The 19,889-nt window shown below is 40.8% G+C and overlaps 1 protein-coding gene across 8 annotated transcripts in view; it reads left to right on the top strand.

Annotated features, from left to right (window-relative positions):
• PKP4 (plakophilin 4) overlaps positions 1-16,096 on the top strand; it is a 100,380-nt gene extending 84,284 nt beyond the window's left edge. For 5 of the 8 annotated variants that reach the window (XM_028746396.2, XM_028746329.2, XM_028746387.2 and 2 more), the window contains exons 13-22: positions 2,118-2,235; positions 2,755-2,946; positions 3,076-3,249; positions 5,746-5,896; positions 8,675-8,870; positions 10,468-10,552; positions 10,683-10,800; positions 11,807-11,938; positions 12,663-12,736; positions 15,034-16,096. In XM_028746396.2, coding sequence (XP_028602229.2) covers positions 2,118-2,235; positions 2,755-2,946; positions 3,076-3,249; positions 5,746-5,896; positions 8,675-8,870; positions 10,468-10,552; positions 10,683-10,800; positions 11,807-11,938; positions 12,663-12,736; positions 15,034-15,282 — 1,489 coding nt within the window. In that variant the 3' untranslated portion in view covers positions 15,283-16,096. The remainder of the gene's footprint in view (positions 1-2,117; positions 2,236-2,754; positions 2,947-3,075; positions 3,250-5,745; positions 5,897-8,674; positions 8,871-10,467; positions 10,553-10,682; positions 10,801-11,806; positions 11,939-12,662; positions 12,737-15,033) is intronic. The other 3 variants (XM_028746365.2, XM_028746376.2, XM_028746354.2) reach the window with 2 other exon arrangements.
• The last annotated feature ends 3,793 nt before the right edge of the window (positions 16,097-19,889 follow it).

Below are 19,889 nucleotides of genomic sequence, written 5' to 3' on the forward strand. Positions count from 1 at the left end.
CTCAGCAAAGCAGTATGATCCATGAATGACCAATATAGCCAGCTGATGAAGTCATCGGCTCAGTAAGGGAAATGTCAAAAAGGATATTGTGGCCAGGATGCAAGCCAGGATAAACCATGAAGCCTTGTTTATCAAGTCGTAGTAGAATCAGTGGCTAGAAAGGAACGGAGAGCATCACCAGGTCATGTCGCATTTCTGACAACATCTGGAGCTGCAGGGTGCATATATTAAGTTATGTAATAGGACAATTGTTGAAAATGGGGACGACCTGGAACAGGGTTTGATGGATTGCACCTTTTAATGGATACATTTAGATCTTTTTCACTTTTTATGCAGAGGCAAACCTGGATTTGTCACCAAGTTTACTCAGGAGCCCATCATGGCTCTGTGAGAAATGCAACTGTATAATGTACATACTGGCAAACGTGCATTTCTCACATTCACATCTTATTTAAGTGTCCATTTATAACATGTCGGCTAAAAATGTAGTGACCTTTTAAACCACAATATGCAACCAGGAATATGTTGGTTGGCAAGTGTGAAGAATAAGCAGACTAGTCAGGGATTGCAAGGACAGAAGGCAGGATTTGAATTCAAAATGGCCATGTTAGATTAGGTCTGAAAACAAAATAGATTCATAAAGATGTGGAGGTAGATCCAGAACAGCCTTCCCAAGCCTGGTGCCCTCCACAACATTCGGACGGCAGTCTTATCATCAGTCGCAGCAAGTCTGTGGGAGTTGTATTCCAAATCATCTGGTGGTCACCAAATTGGGGAGGCAAACCTAGATTAAATCACTTCACCAGAAAGCAAGATAAATTGAAGAGCAGCCAAGAGCTCATAAAAGCACCGTTTAATTAAAAAAATAGCCCATGGTTTTAGAAATACAAAATATACATTCTCTTGTGTATACATTGGGTTGTTTCATACAATGATGTCTCTTTCGTGCAAAGACATCTGCATAACTAACAGGACCACTGCATAACAGGACCATATAATCCAATGCCTTTCCAGATGTTCCTCCTTCAACAACTACTTGCTGCTACTCCAACAACTTTAACTTGCATCCTAGTCTGTGCTGCTTCACCATGCTTCCCGCTGTATTTCTTCACAAACCCCATTTCCTTGTTTAAGATGTTCACACAGTCTGTGAGCCAATAACAGCAAAAAAATAAAAAAAATAAAAATAAACATCACCCAAAGAATAGTCTAGTTTTGCATACATTTTAAAAACATAGACAACAAAAGGAGTGTCTTTTGATTTATTTATTTTCAGGAGGTAGAATCGGGGAGAACTTGCTCAATGTTAGTGTTTTAGCTTCCTTGGCCTTGGGAGGGTTGTAAAGATGCAAGAATCTTTTTGGCAGCAGCCGTTCAGTGTGGCCTGGACCCATCCCAGATTAGACCACACTATGCAGACATTGCCAAATGGATTGGCGTTAAGCAGCAACAAGTAGGGTTTTTTTGCAGGCTTTAGTGCAGCATGTGGATCATTTATTGTCAACCACATATCTGGGTAAGAAATTTTGCTGAGCAATAAGGATTGACTGAGAACTGCTATAGGCAGTGCTTCCCCCCCCCCCTTTTTTTCTTTAACCCAGGGTTATTTTTTAGTCACTGAGTGGTCTGGGGAAATGAATCATTGAGGGCCCCACTCAGATTTCTGTCTTTAGCCCTAACAAGTACAGATAGAGGTATATATTTAATCTGCAGAGAAAACTGGCCACATTTTTTAAAGCAAGCAGTAGGTTATAGAGTGGGGAAAATAGATTTCTCTATCATAATCCTGATATCTTTTGGATCCTCTCTCTCAACAATCTATTCTTTATAGCAACGAATATACAGTAATGAGGGGCATTCTGCTCCAACACTGTTTTCATAGCTGCCCTGTTAACTGAAAATGTCATTATAAAACACACACGCACAGTATTATCTGGAATACACTGAGTTGAACTCTGACATGTGTTTGCACTTCATCAGCAAATGATACCATCGTCATATCTAAGCAGCTTTCCGTATGCAGACAATCGGCTGCATGTCTCTGATAATAAGAATACTAAAACACATAGTGTTTATTAATATGCATCACCATTCTGATTCTGGTTTTTATGCCTTAGGAATCTAAGCTCTGCAGGAGAAGAGGCACGGAAACAAATGAGATCTTGTGAAGGGCTGGTTGATTCATTGTTATATGTGATCCATACATGTGTGAATACTTCAGATTATGACAGCAAGGTGTGTAGATCTTTTAACAACATTTTCTCTTTGTTATCAGGAGAGTTGTCTGGTTTGGGCTGTAATTTGTTTATACCATTGCAGTCACAGAGTTGTTACGCTTTTGTGCCACTGAATGTTGAAGCATGCAAATTAAAGCTGCCTTTCTAAACAGAACCTGGAACTGTGAAATGATGAAAACAAGGATGGGTTTTATCTTCCAGATCTTTCTAGTTTCTTCCCCCTCCCTTGTAGTATTTCTGAAGGTTCAGTGTTTAAGTTGTTGCTCTCTTACTCAATCTTGGGTGGGCACAATTCTCGTTGACTTGGAGAGGTTCACTGTGACAAAGTTTGATAACCTTTACACTGGACCAACATATAGCGGGATTACTAAAAGGACTCATCATGGTTAAAATTTAGCTGATTCCTATTTCCCCCAATATCCCTTCAAAAGTTTAATTCATCCTTTAAATGTATATTCCCAAATCACTTCTGCGCTATGTATTTCACTACACAATCTCTCCTGTGTTTGGCTTACAGACAGTGGAAAACTGTGTGTGCACACTAAGAAACCTTTCCTACCGTCTCGAGCTTGAAGTGCCTCAGGCCCGCCTTCTGGGTATAAATGAGTTGGATGACTTTTTGGGGAAGGAATCGCCTAGCAAAGATTCAGAGCCAAGCTGCTGGGGGAAAAAGAAGAAGAAGAAGAAGAAAACTTCACAGGAGGACCAGGTTGGTTCCTCCTCATTCCCCATGGCTTATCTCTTATGGGAACCAATTAGCAGGATGTTTTAAACAATCCTGTTTGGATTTGGACTAAAAGACTGAGCTCACATATAATAAGTGCGTTATCTTTCACAGTGGGATGGAGTTGGCCCAATACCAGGATTGTCAAAGTCTCCTAAAGGTGTGGAAATGCTGTGGCATCCTTCTGTAGTGAAACCGTATCTAACTCTTCTAGCTGAAAGCTCCAACCCGGCTACTTTGGAAGGTTCTGCAGGATCTCTCCAGAATCTTTCTGCGGGCAACTGGAAGGTATTGTATGAAACTTGAAGCTGTTGCTCCTTCACCCTTGCAGGGTTTTTTTGCAAAAACACTGATGCTCTAGCGGAGAGCCAGTGGCAACATCCCGTATCCAACATTTTGCAGGCTGTTTTATCCAGGAAATTTACTTCAGGTCACAGGATCTCATATGAACTATATGTAAAGTTGACCAATTTAAAAAAAAAAAAAAAGTAAGATGGTATTCAACCATAGTTTAGACCCATTGAAATTAATGGACAAAGGTTGGCTATGTTCATTCATTTCAGCAGTGGTAAAGGTAAAGGGACCCCTGACCATTAGGTCCAGTCATGACTGACTCTGGGGTTGCGGTGCTCATCTCGCTTTACTGGCCGAGGGAGACAGCGTACAGCTTCTGGGTCATGTGGCCAGCATGACTAAACCGCTTCTGGCGAACCAGAGCAGCGCACGTAAACACCGTTTACCTTCCCGCTGGAGCGATACCTATTTATCTACTTGCACTTTGACGTGCTTTCGAACTGCTAGGTTGGCAGGAGCAGGGACCGAGCAACGGGAGCTCACCCCGTCGCAGGGATTCAAACCGCCAACCTTCTGATCGGCAAGTCCTAGGCTCTGTGGTTTAACCCACAGCGCCACCGGAGTCCCTTCAGCAGTGTTACTTTGAGTCAAACTTAGTGGAATGCTGCCCATAATTCATGCATATGGACAAGTGAATATTACTCTGCCCATCAAACAGAAGATAAAGTGCATTTGGTCCTGACTCATTACATGCGCAGACATCTCAACAATACCTTAGAATTATGTGGCACAATAATTCTTTTATGTATGGAGTCTAGGAACAGTGTGCCCAGGCCATCCTTGCTGATAGTGGCGTGTGCAAGGGAGGTGGAACATAACTCTTCATAGTATTCTACCTGATGCAGCTGTACAAATATATTTTCCCATTCTATTTGAAGACAATGACTGCATTCGGACACAATGTTAAGTCATGTTTCAGTGTTATACAAGAATGAGCCGTCTCAAGCCAGCGAGCTCCATTGTTCTTTGTCCACCTATGGCACAGAAGCCAGTTTCACAGACTATAAGGTTTGAAACTGGTCTGCTACAACAAACTACACTTAAAGCTACTCATTTGTCCAGGATTAGCTATCATGACAAGCTAATCTGAAATGTTAGGATGATGCTGACATTACTTTGTGTTGTTTGCTGTAATGTTAGCCTCTCTGTGCTAACAGAGCAAGACATAAAGAAGAGTAAAATAAGAAATAAAATGAAAGGAAAAGCTTCCATACTGCACAAGCGTGAGAGGGCAGACAATCACACTGTATTTTTTTATTGAAGAAGAATATTTTTTTTCTACCTTGAATGTGGAATAAAAATTTCCAGGGAAAATGTAGGGGAAAGTTAAGAATGTTAAGGGTGGGAATCAATTAAATAGTCTTGCTAACTGAGGGACTTCTGCTAGTGCAGTGGGGCTCTCCCCCCCCCCCCCCATCTCCCCAGTTGGCAGGGCGTCATGAAAACCCTCATAACAGCATGTGGGAAGAGGAGATGGAGGGTTTTTCCATCTGGCAAACAGAAAAGCTTGCACTAACAGAATGATTGTCATAGCCCTACATTGAATTCCTCCCTTGCTATTGTATGAAGTAATGGCATTTTTAATATTTAACTTGAGCTCTGCTCCCCCAGTTCGTACATCTATTCACCTTACAGCCACAGTAGCACAAAGTGGAATGCTTTTGGGGAAGAACATTACCAACATGCTACTGTTAAAAGCACTGAGGGTTTCTTACCAGTGCATAACTGGGGTGGGGTAAGGAGCAAAATTCTTAGCCTCACTTTTTTAAAAAAGATATTGTTCAGTACAAAATCTCCAAATATTCTAAATCCAGCATTTTCTGCTGGATTTAGCTGTGCAAAGAAAGGTCACAGCTTAATTAAATTAGCTGAAGCACAGATAGGTTTATCAGCAAATAGGAGATTAATTGCTGTTCACAAATAGGTTTTATCGCTATACACTCCTGCTTACTATATGCACAGCTGGTATACTGTAAAAGCACCACCCTGCATACCTTAAATCGCTTTTCTTTATTCACCAAAGGGATAATAATAAAAAAAAACCCCTCAAATTTCTTAAAGTGACATACTGCCTTAGAAGTTCCAGCAGGTGATTTCCTTTTAAAGGAACCAAACATTTTGTCGTTCCCCACCATAAAATGTTACTGCGTATTTAATAGCTATTAAAGCAGTTATAATACCATTTAACATATTTAGTCGAATTCATCTCTTTCTGTGGCCCATAATGAAAACTCTTCAAATGTGAGGTTGATGCCAAACCCACACTTAAGTTAATGCAAGTAGGGTACATAGCTCCATTTTGTGGTTTGGACAGCACCCTCTAATTTGTATTAAAATTCGTACATGGTGAAAGAAAAGGTTGGCTATATTGGTTTTTTAAAATAAAAAAAATGTACATGTTTTAAAGCAATTTTGCATTTCTGTCGGTAGTTTGCGGCCTATATTCGAGCTGCTGTCAGAAAAGAGAAAGGGCTTCCGATTCTCGTGGAACTGCTGAGAATGGACAATGACAGAGTTGTTTCTTCTGTGGCAACAGCTTTGAGAAATATGGCATTAGATGTCCGCAACAAGGAGCTTATTGGTAAGTAATGAGGGACACCTAACTATGCAGGATGTCCATATGAGAAACACTGTATATTTTTTAAAAAATAGTTTTGGAGTTTCCTGTAGCCATATCCAGCCCTGCAGCTCAGCCATCACAGGGGATCTCAGTGAGCGAAAGACCTCTAGTCAGGAGTGTGTGGAGGGCAGGGGGTGGAAGTAGAAGTCCCATTGCACCAGCGTAACACCACTGGTACTGCCCTGGAAACAACCCTCTGTCTCAATAGCAAGCAGTCGCTGGAAAATGGAACTGTTTCGGACAGGAAGTTATATCTGCAAAGCTTGATTGAAAATGAAATTCTTCATCTGTGGTGTAAAGTCATAACCTTCTCAAGATTCATTATGCTGGTGATGAGTTCTGACAGCCTCCAAACATATTCTTCCCTTGGAGATCAAGAGTGTTTTCAATTTTATTTTTAGAACCTTTTCCCCCCTCCTGCCATAATGTATGTTTCTGTCAAAATGTTGATATGGATAGGTAGGTGTTTATATAGATGACATGGCCAATTTCCTGCAGATGATTAATTCGGCAGCCCTCTTTCCTCCATCTGGGTTTTCTGTTGTAAAAGTCAGAGTAATATTGATGGGTGTAGCCTAGACCATTGGTTCTAAAACTCTGTGCACAGGCACCGGGAAAAGAGCTGTAATAGTCACTCAGAATAACTCCCTGTTTGAGCACCTTGTGGCAAACCGTTTCCAGATCTGCTATCAGAAAGCAGTTCCCAAGCATTAAAAGTATAAGGCTTGAGCCTTTCTGAAGTTCACTTTCATGGGCCAACACAGCAGTATAATATGCCAAGGAAACAAAAAGTTGTAAGAGGCATTCAAAGCAATGATTATTTGGGCTTTATGTATAAACCCAGACCCACTTGCACAGACTTCAGGACCCACACTGTCCTAGCGTATGCTATCAGGGCCAAGCTACACGTGATCTGAATTGGATTGGATCAGTATTATCCCTGTTGTGAAGGCACCCCTGCTCCAATCAAAATTCTCTGTGAGCGCTTTTTAAAGCATTTTAAAAATTCCATCAGGAGACCATCTATATCATGTGTGATTCAGTCCTCTGTTCAACCAGGACTACACTGCAGTAAAAGAAAGAAAAAAGGGCTTGATTAACATCTAGGTGAATTTTGCAAACTCACAAACCAGCTACAGAATTCTCTGCAATCTCCAGGGGTTCCTCAGCAGACAAATGAAAGGGGAAATGGTTCCCCGAAGATGCCTTTGTGTTTCCTGTGTTTTATCATCTGGCCTCAGCTACATATCTGTTTCTAAGAGTCTAGAGAGGTGTTGAAGTTATTGAGATTATTTTAATCTAACAAAATCAGTGCATTCAGAGATCTATATCTCAGAAGCCGATGGTCCAAAACCAAAGTTATTACACAATGTTTTGCAAAGGGGAGTTGCAATCCATGTCACAAACTGTGACATTCAGAAATATTCAGAAATGAATATTCCTGGCTGCAGAAGTGAATGGGCCATTTCCTTGCTTATGCACCGTTGCACTTGTATTTATACAAAATGTTTTTAAATTGTACATTGCTACAAGTTTGCAATGGAGTAGCATTTCTTCTTTGGTTATGAATCAGAATTTGTCTGCAGGTGCTCAGCTAGAGCAGAGAATTAATGCCTTCCTCATATTACTTACCTGCTAGCTATCATTTATATACAAATACACTTCCAGTTTTTGTGTTACGGGGCCACTGAATTATCACCGTAGCCCAAACCAGGGCATTTAGTGTACCTTAGCTTTAGGATACTTTTTCTTTGTTTTACTGTGCAGTTTGTTAAATTTCACTGGACACCAATCCCACCATCTTGGGAACTGATTTTTCTCTCCTATAACAATTATACTTCATATGCATATTTCCTGCTTCCGTACATACTAGATACTGGCCACATTCTCATACAATGCTAAACCATGATTTAGCTCTACCTAAACGACTCTGCTTAGTTCAACAAGACAACTTCATGACCCTCCAGTTTGAAGCCGGCTGCTAATTAAAGCTACCAGAGTCAGGCTTTTAACACAGCAAGGTAGAATTCTCTGAAAGTAAAACATCAACTCTGCTGGTTCTTCTTCCACCCCCATGGGAGGAAAAGGAGAGAAGCATTTAAGCCCAGCTCTTCACTTGTGCTCATTCATGTAGCCCTAAATTATGGCTTAGCATCTTACTCAAATGCAGCCTCTAACTTCTCACATTCCATTGGTTCAAAGTTCTGCTAGAAAGAAAGAAAGAAAGAAAGAAAGAAAGGGGGGATCTGTGTGCCTTGGTGAAATATTTATTGTGTTTTTATAAACCACAGATTGCTAGAAACCAGAGCAATTAATTTGATTGTGTTGTGTTCTCTCTCTCTCTCTCTCTCTCTCTCTCTCTCTCTTTTACTATAAAATGGCTCAGCTAAAACAAGCTTATCTGAAATAAATACATAGATTTGTGTATGTCTGTGTACTTTGGCATGTTGCCACAATCATTTTAATCACTTTTTGTTCTAATCCAGCAAAAGAAGGCAATATATTTTTAATTTGAAAAATGACACTGCAGTACCTTGCTGCCACTCTGCATAGCAAAGGGATTTCTTTTTTTTATGAAGTTGTATTAAATAATAATAATAATCCTCCCCACACACCCCAGAGTGCTTCTGGATTTGTAAGTCTCCTTGTAGTGTTTCTATGCAGTGTGTTTTTCTATGTGATGCTAAAAATACCTTAGAACAGTGCAAAGTTCCTGTATGGGCTTCTTTTCCTCCCCAGGTAAATACGCTATGCGAGACCTGGTAAATCGCCTTCCCGGAGGCAATGGGCCAAACATTCTCTCTGATGAAACTGTGGCAGCAATCTGCTGTGCTTTGCATGAGGTCACCAGCAAAAACATGGAGAATGCCAAAGCCCTGGCTGACACAGGAGGAATAGAAAAACTGGTGAACATAACAAAAGGAAGAGGTGACAGGCAAGTGGAACATTAGAAAGTCTCAAGTGAAAAATCTCTTGATAAGAAGAACTTAAGAAAATTTGTGGTCTACACAAAGTATTTATTTATGCATTCTTGTCTTACTTAATAAGCTGACCAGCCTCATACATTTGCAATCTGTTCAGCACGGGAGGAGAGACCTTGGCATTTATTCTGTGTGATTTTTCTAAAATCCACACTGTGCCTGCCAGTTTCCTTATTATGTATAATTTGTGTGTGTGTGCGAATTTCTGCAAACCATCCCTAGACTAAAATCTTTGTGAATTTAGAGGAAATGTCATAAAACTAAGGTGTCCTTATAGATTAGATCAGGCATAGACAAACTCCGGCCCTCTAGATGTTTGGTACTACAATTCCCATCATCCCTGACCACTGGTCCTGTTAACTAGGGATGATGGGAATTGTAGTCCCAAACATCTGGAGGGCTGGAGTTTGCCTATGCCTGGATTAGATCTACCTACACAGATGCTGCTGGACTAGATAGACCTTTGGCCTGATCTATCAATTTTTTAAAAATGTTCTTAACAATTACAAGAATAAGGAAAACAGCAGATAAATTAATGGTGCCATGTCCAAGCTCCAAAGCATTTAGGTAAAACCAAACAAAATGAAATGAATAGGTCTTTACAAAGAGAAAATATTACTTCAAGGGAAGAAATTTCAGAGTTTAAGGGGGTCACTACCCGCCCCAAAAGCCCTGTGCCTCATATATAACAATCTAATCTCAAGTTTATCAGGATTGACTCCGCTTTTCAACATCTTAATGTTCAGCGGGTTCATAGAGAAGGAAGTGCTTCCCTTAAGATTCTTAGAATGTAGTGAGTGCCTTGAATTTGGGCACATTTACAAACTGGTAAAACTATAGAGGTTTTAAAGCAGGTATAAAACATAATCAGAAGTGTACTTCTGCTAACAAATGTTCACTCACACTTTGTACCATTTTACATTTCCGAGCCAGCTTTCAAGGGCAGCTCCACAGTAATGAGCATTTCAGTAATCTAATATAGAAAAATACCCAAAGTATGGATGTCTTTTAGCAGCAGGCCCATTTCACATGGCTATCTGTGTTGTTAAAAAGCATTCCAAAAGCTATCTGTGTTGATAAAAAGCACATCCAGGAATGGTGCTGAGTTCACGGGTACTCCCAGACTGTGAACCTAATCCTTATGGGGGAATGTAAAGCCAGCCCCCTCCAAACGCATATTTTCATCCATCTGGGCAACTAAATGAGCCACCATCATCACATATCTCTTTGCCTGCAACAAATTTGCTAATTCGTCCTAATCCAGTCCATCACTGATTTTGAGCACTCATTCAGAGAGATCACCATCACACCTGGATCCAAGAAAAAGAACAAACAAAACTGGGTGTCATCAATATATCAGTGACACCAGGCTCCAAATACCCAGATTACTTCACCCAGTAGTTTAATGTAAATGTTAAATAGCATGGTAAATAATACTCAAAGCTGTGGAACCCTACAAAATAATTCTCATGAGAAGAAGCAATTCTATTTGTGTAGTATGTGCATGTCTAGTAATATTGTACACTAAACGTAAACTTTTTTTCTTCTCAGGTCATCACTGAAGGTTGTCAAGGCAGCAGCTCAGGTGCTGAACACATTATGGCAATATCGTGATCTCCGCAGCATTTACAAGAAGGTAACACATAAAAGCTGTTCATACAAAAATTAGTATTCGTCGAGATGCAATTCCACAATGAAATCTAAACTAGTTCTTCTAATGAAATGTTATTCATTTTTCATATGACCTCCTTTTTCTTGTTCCACAGGATGGTTGGAATCAAAATCATTTTATTACCCCAGTGTCAACACTTGAGCGTGACAGATTCAAGTCACATCCCTCCTTGTCTACAACAAATCAACAAATGTCGCCTATCATTCAGTCCGGTCAGTTAATAAACCTTTCCCTTCGTATGTGGCCAGATTAGATGTTAATTTCCCCAATCAGCTCTTCTTCACTCCTTTTAAAAACCTTGGGAGGCTCATTCTCAGTTTTTTACTTCAAGCATATTCTTCTCATATATAGTTGAAGCCATCAGACTGGTTTTTGGTATGACAGAATTCAACAAACAGTCTATACATTTTTAACCAGATATTCCACCCTCCACAGCACTTAGGCACCCTGCCTCTGTGATGTACAAAGAGACGATATTTACAACCAGGCCTAAACAGTATTAATTTAAGAAGATAGGGTCTTCCATGGAAAGCTGCGGCTACTGTAGTTCATGGTGAGGAAAAAGGTTCCCTGCGTGCTAGCTGAGCAAACCCCCTTGCCCCCTCTGGCTCTCTTGGGGGAAGATCCTCTTCTGGCTCTGGGGTAGGTCTCCTCCCGAACCAGGAGGACTCTCCAGGGTGTTGTGGTTTAGTCTTGTCCAACTCTTCATGACCCCATGGACCAGAGCACGCCAGGCACTTCTGTCTTCCACTGCCTCCCACAGTTTGGTACAAACTCTCCAGGGTACTCCCAATTTACTCCCAATTTACACGATTTCGTGTATGTGCATTTGGGCCCGGAACCTCAGTGTAAATGGTTATGCTACGTGCATATCACGTAGGGTGGGGGGTAGGAAGAGAATAATAGGCTCATATAGCTACTGTATTCTAAAAACATAGATTTGTACACATTGCCTGACTCTCCACAATCTTGGCCAAACACTCTAATGAACATTGACTCCCAACTTTAAGGTGTTGCAGCTCTTTCTTCTAGAGATTCTATATGAATATTTTAAGGAATTACATTTATTGCCGCTTTTTCTACATGTCTGAAAGCCTATTATTATAAAGCATTTCCGAAGAACCCTCTACTTTTTCCTGACCCTTTTGCCTGGCACTGATTTTCTCTCTCCCCGTCTCTTTCCCTCTCCTTTCTTCTCTTTCACCTTCTTTTCCCCAGTTGGAAGCACATCTTCATCACCAGCGCTATTAGGAATTAGAGACCCTCGTTCCGAATATGATAGGACCCAAACTTCTATGCAGTATTACAATAGCCAAGGTGATGGGATTGCACATAAAGATATGTATACTGGTAAGGGACCAGTGAGATGGAAAATGAAAGCTTGGTACATAATTTTTAAACTTCTCACTTACCAAAAAAAAAGCATGTTCTGAATGAGAAAAAAACAACATGTCATGCAGCGAAAGCAAAGAGGGTCAGATAATATTCATAGTAGCAATAGAATAACATCAAAAAGTAATGAGTGTTATTCAAGCACATATTTAAACCTGTCTGTAAAATATTTTATTGCATACTACTTTTCAGGATACACACACTTATCTTATGAATGCTGGCAAAAACATTTCACTGCATCACAGGTTATAACCCAAATTCAGCAGCAAGCAATTCTCGCTAAGGGACTCTCTGCCTCCTTCCTTTCATCTTCCTTCTGTCATGAAGCATAGCATCATTATACAGCTGAGATGTCTGAGGAGGGGGTAGAACCTGCAAGTCAGGTTTCGGCAGAGAGAAGCACAAATTATATGCATCCAAGTAAACCACTGACGTCAAATGTGCCCCCCCCCCCAGCTCCATAAGGCTGGATATCCAGGTGTCTGTTTCTAGAGGTGGTTGTTGTGGTCAGAACCTGACCTTGCTCTTGTAGCCTCCCCCCAAGGTGGGAAATACTGTGATCCTTTATTGATATGTATCATACAGTTCTGTTCCTCTTTCACCGAAGTGTGAAAGTCAGCCCAGCATGACACCTGAGCAAATCAAATATTGCTTTTAATACTCTGTTGCCGTTTTCCCACAGGGTCCAGCAAGCCTTCGCCAATTTATATCAGTTCCTATTCTTCACCAGCAAGAGACCAAAATAGGCGTCTGCAGGTAAAAGCTGAAATCTTAATTTAAAAAATGACCATATTGATCACCAGGAGAGAGTGCATTTTCCTTTAACCTAATGGCTCTTAAACCATTTTCATTGATGGATTCCTGCTGCCTAAAGTAACTTTCTAACTTCAGGCAATGCTCTCAGAATGCTACAGTGCCTGGATTATGGTTCTCAACACTGCAACTGCAGTGCAGTAGTAAAGCAAGGCTCCATCGTATCCCATTCCATACAAATCTTCTTTTGGAATATTATTTTTCTTGTTTTTTATGAAATAAAACTGCAGTGTATTACACAGCCTTCCGCATTTCCCTTTTAATATATCCTTTTGGATCACCCTTTCTCCACCACAGGCCTGTACAACTTGTAACCTATTAAGCTGCTGAACCCAGCAGCCCACCACCAGATTCAATAAACTTCCTATTTTGCTGCATGAACAACCTGGGGGAATGTCAGGTACCTGTCAAATGTGGCTAGTGAGCTCTGTTCATCTTGGTGGGTCACCAGTTGTGCAGCCCTGCTGTCTCCCACTTGTCTTCAGTGTCTAGTGGCCACGTGGGCTTTGCTGGTTTGTTTGCACAAAATTCTTTGAAATACCCAAACTCAGCAGATTTACGGTAGATTCCAATCTCATCCTCTTGCACTTGCAGAAGAGCTTTTCATCCTACAGAGGCAACTGCTAACAAAAGAGGAAGGGAGGCCATTTTTGCCAGTTTTCCCTCTCCCCTGCATCCCCTAGCAGCCCCTGAAAATCAGCTCTAGAGAGTTGGGGATTCACTAGAACAAAGTGAAAAGTGGCAATAGGGAAGGGGAACTTGGCAAATATAGAGATAGATACATAGAGATAGAGAGATAGATTAGATATATCTCCCCTCCTCTTCTGTTAGCAGGCACTTCTACTGGATCAAAAGCATTTCAAAAAGTGCAAAGACCCCAGTTGGATTCTTCCCTGAGATTCCAGACTGCTCACCAATTTATGGCTTTATTGATTTCAGTACAGTGGTACCTCGGGTTAAGAACTTAATTCGTTCTGCAGGTCCGTTCTTAACCTAAAACTGTTCTTAACCTGAAGTACCACTTTGGCTAATGGGGCCTCCCGCTGCCGCCGTGCAATTTCTGTTCTCATCCTGAAGCAAAGTTCTTAACTTAAGGTACTATTTCTGGGTTAGCGGAGTCTGTAACCTGAAGCGTCTGTAACCTGAGGTACCACTGTATTAGGATTTTTCAAGAGATAAGCACAAAGGATTGGGCAACTGATGCAAGAAAACATTGAGAAGTCAAAGTTATATTCCTGAAGCTTTTTGGGGTTTTTTGTTTAAAGAACTATCCAGAAAAATGAAAAATGTTAAGTGAACATTTGTGTCAAGGATCTATAACAAGTGTTAGACAGGAACTGAACAAAGGACACAGGGTTACACCATAGTGGCATGCAAAACATCTTCAGACTGTAAATCTATAAGCAACATTTGCAAATTATGTGCTGTGATAAATGCAAATGAATCGTTTCCTCACTCAGGAATAACTAATTATGCATTCTTAAAGAAGTGCAAGTGTTTAGGGGTGTAAAATTAGAAAGTCAACAGCACAACAAGAATTACAATTAGGGAAGAATGAAAAAAGGCCAAAAAAATAAACAACAGTATAAGTATCTTCTACCAAGAGGAGGCTGATGAAGTGCCACAGCAGCAAGGGCCCCTGATGTAAGAGCTGGGGAAACAACGGAACAGCTTGATTGGGAGTCCTTTACTTTACACCTGTCTTCACTCCTAAAAGTTTGTTCAGACGTTGACATAATATTTGTAAGAACTGGGAAGACTCAGAGGACAGAATAGGAAAAGAGCAAGTCAGATTCTAAAAGATACCTTGGGCATAATCAGAATTGCAGAAAGATCAAATTGTACCAAGAAATGGAAATTCATCCTCTTATACATGTGACATAGGCCATACTAGTTGTAATACAATTGGTGATTGTACAACGGAGCCTGCAACAAAATGTTGCAATGTGGTATTTTCCTTTCCTGGAGGCCAGAAACCTAGATAGCCATGTCCTTTTCCAGACTACTACATTTATTTCCTATCCCCCCTCCCACTCACACACACATCCCCCCCCCCCCATGGAAATATGGGTCTGAAAGAAATTAATGAAGTTTGAGAATGATTTTACAAAAGGCTTTCTTTCTATGTGCAAAAATGTTGCCCCACACCTCACGTTCATGTGAATCGACAAATTGCTACTACAACTATACATAGATCAACTGAGGTATTTTTCCTTCCCTTCTTTTTGCTTTTTCAACAGCATCAGCAGTTGTACTACAGTCAAGATGATTCCAACAGAAAGAACTATGATGCATACAGGTTATATTTGCAGTCTCCACATAGCTATGAGGACCCATATTTTGATGACCGAGTTCACTTCCCATCTGCAACAGATTACACAACACAGTATGGACTGAAATCAGCCACAAACTATGTAGACTTTTATTCCACCAGACGACCTTCCTATAGAGCAGAACAATACCCTGGGTCACCCGACTCTTGGGTGTAGCATTAGAAAATCACGAACAGAAACATATCTTTCTAACTTTTTTTGAAAAGCGATTGAGTTATGGGTTTGCTGTTTTGAGGGGAAAATGTGGAAGTGAATTGCAAAGAAGGAAACAAGGAAGAGGTTGTTTTTTCCCCCCTAAAGGGGATTATCTTTGAAGATGGGAGAAAATTTGGAAGAGGAAATTGGAAAGGGAGAACTTTTGCTCTGTTTAGATGTTAGATCTAATTACTTGTAGTTCCTATAGTCTGGTGAAGGTGTGGGCAATGTGACGAAAGGTTTGAGAATTGAGGGGAAACGGCTTTGGGAAATGTGTAGGTCAGAACAAATTACAGATATGATTTTTTTTTTAAAAAAAAGAAAATGTGAATAAAAGTCTTGTTCTCATAGTTTGTACAGGAAAAAAAATATGGATGCCCTTCTTGTTTTACTGCTGTTACTAAATGTCAAGATTATATGCTATCATGTCTTGTAAATTTCTTTTCGGTTGGTGTAAATATGGAAACGCCACATTGGTTGGAAGTGCCATCATTTGTAATGCCGTGCGTCATTTTAAAACTGATTTCAAAAGCTGACATCTTTTAAAGAGAGAGAGGAGGGGGGAAAGGAAGAGAGATCATACAAGGAAATGTTATAAATAAATATCATTTTGTTTTTAAAAATGAACGGTGTAATTTTGAAGCACAAACCTCTGGTCCAGTATATCTGCACTTTTCTTATCCCCTGCCTCATTCACAGAGTACTTCACTGCCATTTTTTATGCCTATGGGGGGGAGGGGAAATAAATGTGGACGTCTCATCCATGGAAAGTAGATCCCTGCTCATTCTTCTTTCTTTTCTGTGTTTACTGTTAAGGAACAAATACAACAGAAGTGTATGCTCATTGTGAGTTGTAGAATCAGGTTAAATATATATCTATACATATATATATATTTCCAAGCATTTCTACCATTTTCTTATTTTTGTGAAGTTCATCTATTTCTTATTTGTCAAGCTGGCATACCAAAACATAAAATTATGCACTTTCTCATGTACTCATGAAGCCAGTACCTTTCACGGTTTATATTCCCTTTGGGGGGGAAATGAAAAGACGCAGAATAAAGTAGATATAAATTCCTTTTACAGAATATTTTTGTAAGTAATCTGTCCAGCTGGCTCACATCCCTCTTGATTTATTGTGCTTTCATAACCGAGCGTTAATTAATTGCATTCATTTTCCTCCTGGCCCATTAATAATTGCTAAATATTTAGACCACAATACTCATTAACTTGGGTGTATTTATATTGCTTTGCCTGCATCTGTTTGTTAGTGTTATTCCATAGGTGGAACCCATTGAAGCCTTTAAAAGCGCAGAGGGGGTGCACCAAGAGATAAAACGTATCTTATTTTCAGGCTTGCAAGCGGTAATTATCAGCTCTCCACCTATTCTTATTTATTTATTAACAATACTTGTATTCTTCCCCATAATCTCTGAGACATTATTGTTGTACAGCACACCAATCTTTGAGACAAGTAGAAAACAGCAAATTCAGTTTATATTACACCTTAATTACATTGGAACTCAAAATGGCATACATAGGTGCCACTGGCAGTTTCCCACCCAAATACTGACCACACCTAGACCTCCAATAGCATCAGCAGGTTACCTCACCCTGTGTCTTCAGGCCAAGCCTTTTGTATCCGTTTTTGGCATGACAAAGGCACCTTTCTGCGGAATGCTTTGCTCCAAAGGTTGATTATTTCAGAGGATAACTCCACATATACATCAGTGCTGTTTTTTTCGGGATACTAGCTTCTTGAATTGCTGCCTTCCGTATGAAGGTCCAAGATAAAACCTCTCACTCTGCCACGTGTGTTGCTTCACCTCCAAAAGATGCACCTCCTATATTGCTAGACGGCTGTTTCATTTTTTGACCTGGCCAACAATAACACGATTCTCAGTGTTAATGCCATTTACCAGAGAGCAGCCAGAGGTATTGTATGTGCTTGCAGGCTGGGGCATTATGGAACATAGGAAACTGCCTTATACTGAATCATACCAGTGGTCCATCTAGGTCAGTATTTTCAGCACTGCCTGGCAAGGTCCCTCGGGTTCTCAGGCAAGGCTCTCCCCCAGCCCTACCTGAAGATGCCAGAGGTTGAACCTGAGACCTGAAGTGTACAAAGCAGCACTCTCCCTCTGCATCTGATACACTGAGCTAGTGTTTCTCAAACTTGGTCCCCAGCTGTTGTTGGACCACAACTCCCATCATCCATAGCTAGCAGGTCAGGGCTGATGGGAGTTGTAGTCCAACAACAGCTGGGGACCAAAGTTTGAGAAACACTGCATTGAGCTATGGTCCTTCCTGAGTTCAGAATATGAGAATCTCTGAGACACTTCAAAGTTTGAGAAAAACATGGTAAATTACAAATTCTAGGAGAATGTTTTGGGGGAAATTGAATTCTGGCCAGAGCTGATGGGGGTTACAGTTGAAAAAGTCCGGATGATGTCAGGTTGCCAATAAGAAATGAGCTGAAGGGTGCTAGGGCATTTTATTCATTTATAATACAGTAGCATTAAATATCCTTACGCTTCTCGACACAAATCTAATGTTTACACTTATTCATGGGGTACTTTTAAGACTAGGGTTTTGCAAGTGTCAAGAACACTGAACCAACATCTCTTAACACCTATAAGCCATGTGGAGGCTGCCAATTACCATTTTGATCACACTAGGCTAGCATCATCAGCAAAAGTGATGCTGCCAAAATCAATGAGTTGCTTGTAACCCTCATATAGCTTGATTGGTGGGGGGAGGGGAAACAGCCTTATAGATTCGGCATGCTGTTCCATCAGGGAGCCTCTCCAGAGATTTCTCCTTTTTTGGTGCAAAAACTGCTTGGCCTGTTGCCCTCAAGCTGTTCTGTCGTGTTTCAGCATTTGCTTACTTTGTGTGCGTCTGTCTTCTCTTTTTTTCCGCTTGGTCTCATAATTTATGCACTTTCTAGATTATGGAGCTTTAATTATGCAAATGAAATGTAATGGCGAGTTTCCATTTATTCCTGTTTGGCATGTTTTATCCCCCCCCCCCCTCTTTTCTTTCTTTTTAATTAATGCAGGATTAATGTCAGGTCAGCAAGTTAAGCTTGCAAGTGTAAGTTGACCTCGCCAGTGGGAACAATTACACTGATGAAAAGGAGTTGCTTGAGCTTGACAGCCTTTGGAGTGGAGAGACGCTCTTCTGGAAATTAGGATGTTAGGATGGTAAAAGGGAAGCAATTTTGTGCATTCACAGTGAAATTATGTGGTGGAAATATGGTGCAGGGGTGTGTGAATTAGCCAACATTTGGAGGCTTCCAAAGGAAGGAGCTTTCACAGCTGCAAGAAGACCTTTCTCTGTAACCTCATGACGTAGACTTAATAGACAAACTGTTATAGACAAACATTCTCTCTTACACAACTCTCTGTCTGCTGTAAGCCATAGCCACGCTGAATTAAAATATTTGCCTGCCCTGAATTGCACTGAAAAGATTTGATTGCATAATCCTCTGTTGCTATGGAAGGTCAGAACTACACATCGTTGGAGAAACATGGTTGTTTCCAAGAAACATAGGCTCCGTGTTTCCTCTCCTTTCCCTTGCTAATACTTCTTTGTAAAATATATACCCCACCCATCATTAAACAATCATAGGACAGGTCACAATGATCAAAGATACAAGAACCCAAACATTAAATATTAAAACAAAAAAAAAATACAATTCCATCTGCCACCACGGTATAGACCAAGGGTCACCAACTTGGCACCTATGGGTGCCATGGTGCCTGTGAAGGCTTTCATTGGTACCCCACGCAGGGCTCCCAGACTCAAAGCTTGCTCTTTCTTTCTTTCTTTCTTTCTTTCTTTCTTTCTTTCTTTCTTGTAAGCATCTCTGGTCCTCCTAGGAGAAAAGTCATGACACAAAATTTGTACCCTTCTAAACCATTTATGCTCCTGCCAACCTAGCAGTTCAAAAGCATGTCAAAGTGCAAGTAGATAAATAGGTACTGCTCCAGTGGGAAGGTAAACGGTGTTTCCGTGCGCTGCTCTGGTTCGCCAGAAGCGCCTTAGTCATGCTGGCCACATGACCCGGAAGCTGTACGCTGGCTCCCTCGGCCAGTAAAGCGAGATGAGCGCCGCAACCCCAGAGTCGGCCACGACGGGACCTAATGGTCAGGGGTCCCTTTACCTTTTAAACCATTTATGTGAGATGAAAAAGCCTGTCTGCTCCTGCCTATCGTTTTTAAAACAATGAATGAAGTTGGAGCTGTGATTGATAAGTTTGGATACTGGCAATAGGAATTTCTGGGGTCCTGAAGAGCTATTGTTTCTCCCTCCCCTTTTCCTGCTTCTGTCTTATTTTTTAGACCTTGGATACACCCATTTTCTGCTGTGTGTGTGTGTGTGTGTGTGTGTGTGTGTGTGTAGCAGTGTGTACCTACTTGAGAGGCTTTTAAAAAAAGTGTGTGTTGGAGCGGGGAGAAATTCAAGCAGGTATCACATTCTCCTGAAGCAACACTATCTAGCAACACTATCTAGATACCCTTCCCAGATCCTCCTTTGGTCTGGGCGGAAGCTATTCTTGCTTC

The sequence above is a fragment of the Podarcis muralis genome, chromosome 1 (genome assembly GCF_964188315.1).
Source record: "Podarcis muralis chromosome 1, rPodMur119.hap1.1, whole genome shotgun sequence".
In the NCBI taxonomy this organism is placed as follows: domain Eukaryota; kingdom Metazoa; phylum Chordata; class Lepidosauria; order Squamata; family Lacertidae; genus Podarcis; species Podarcis muralis.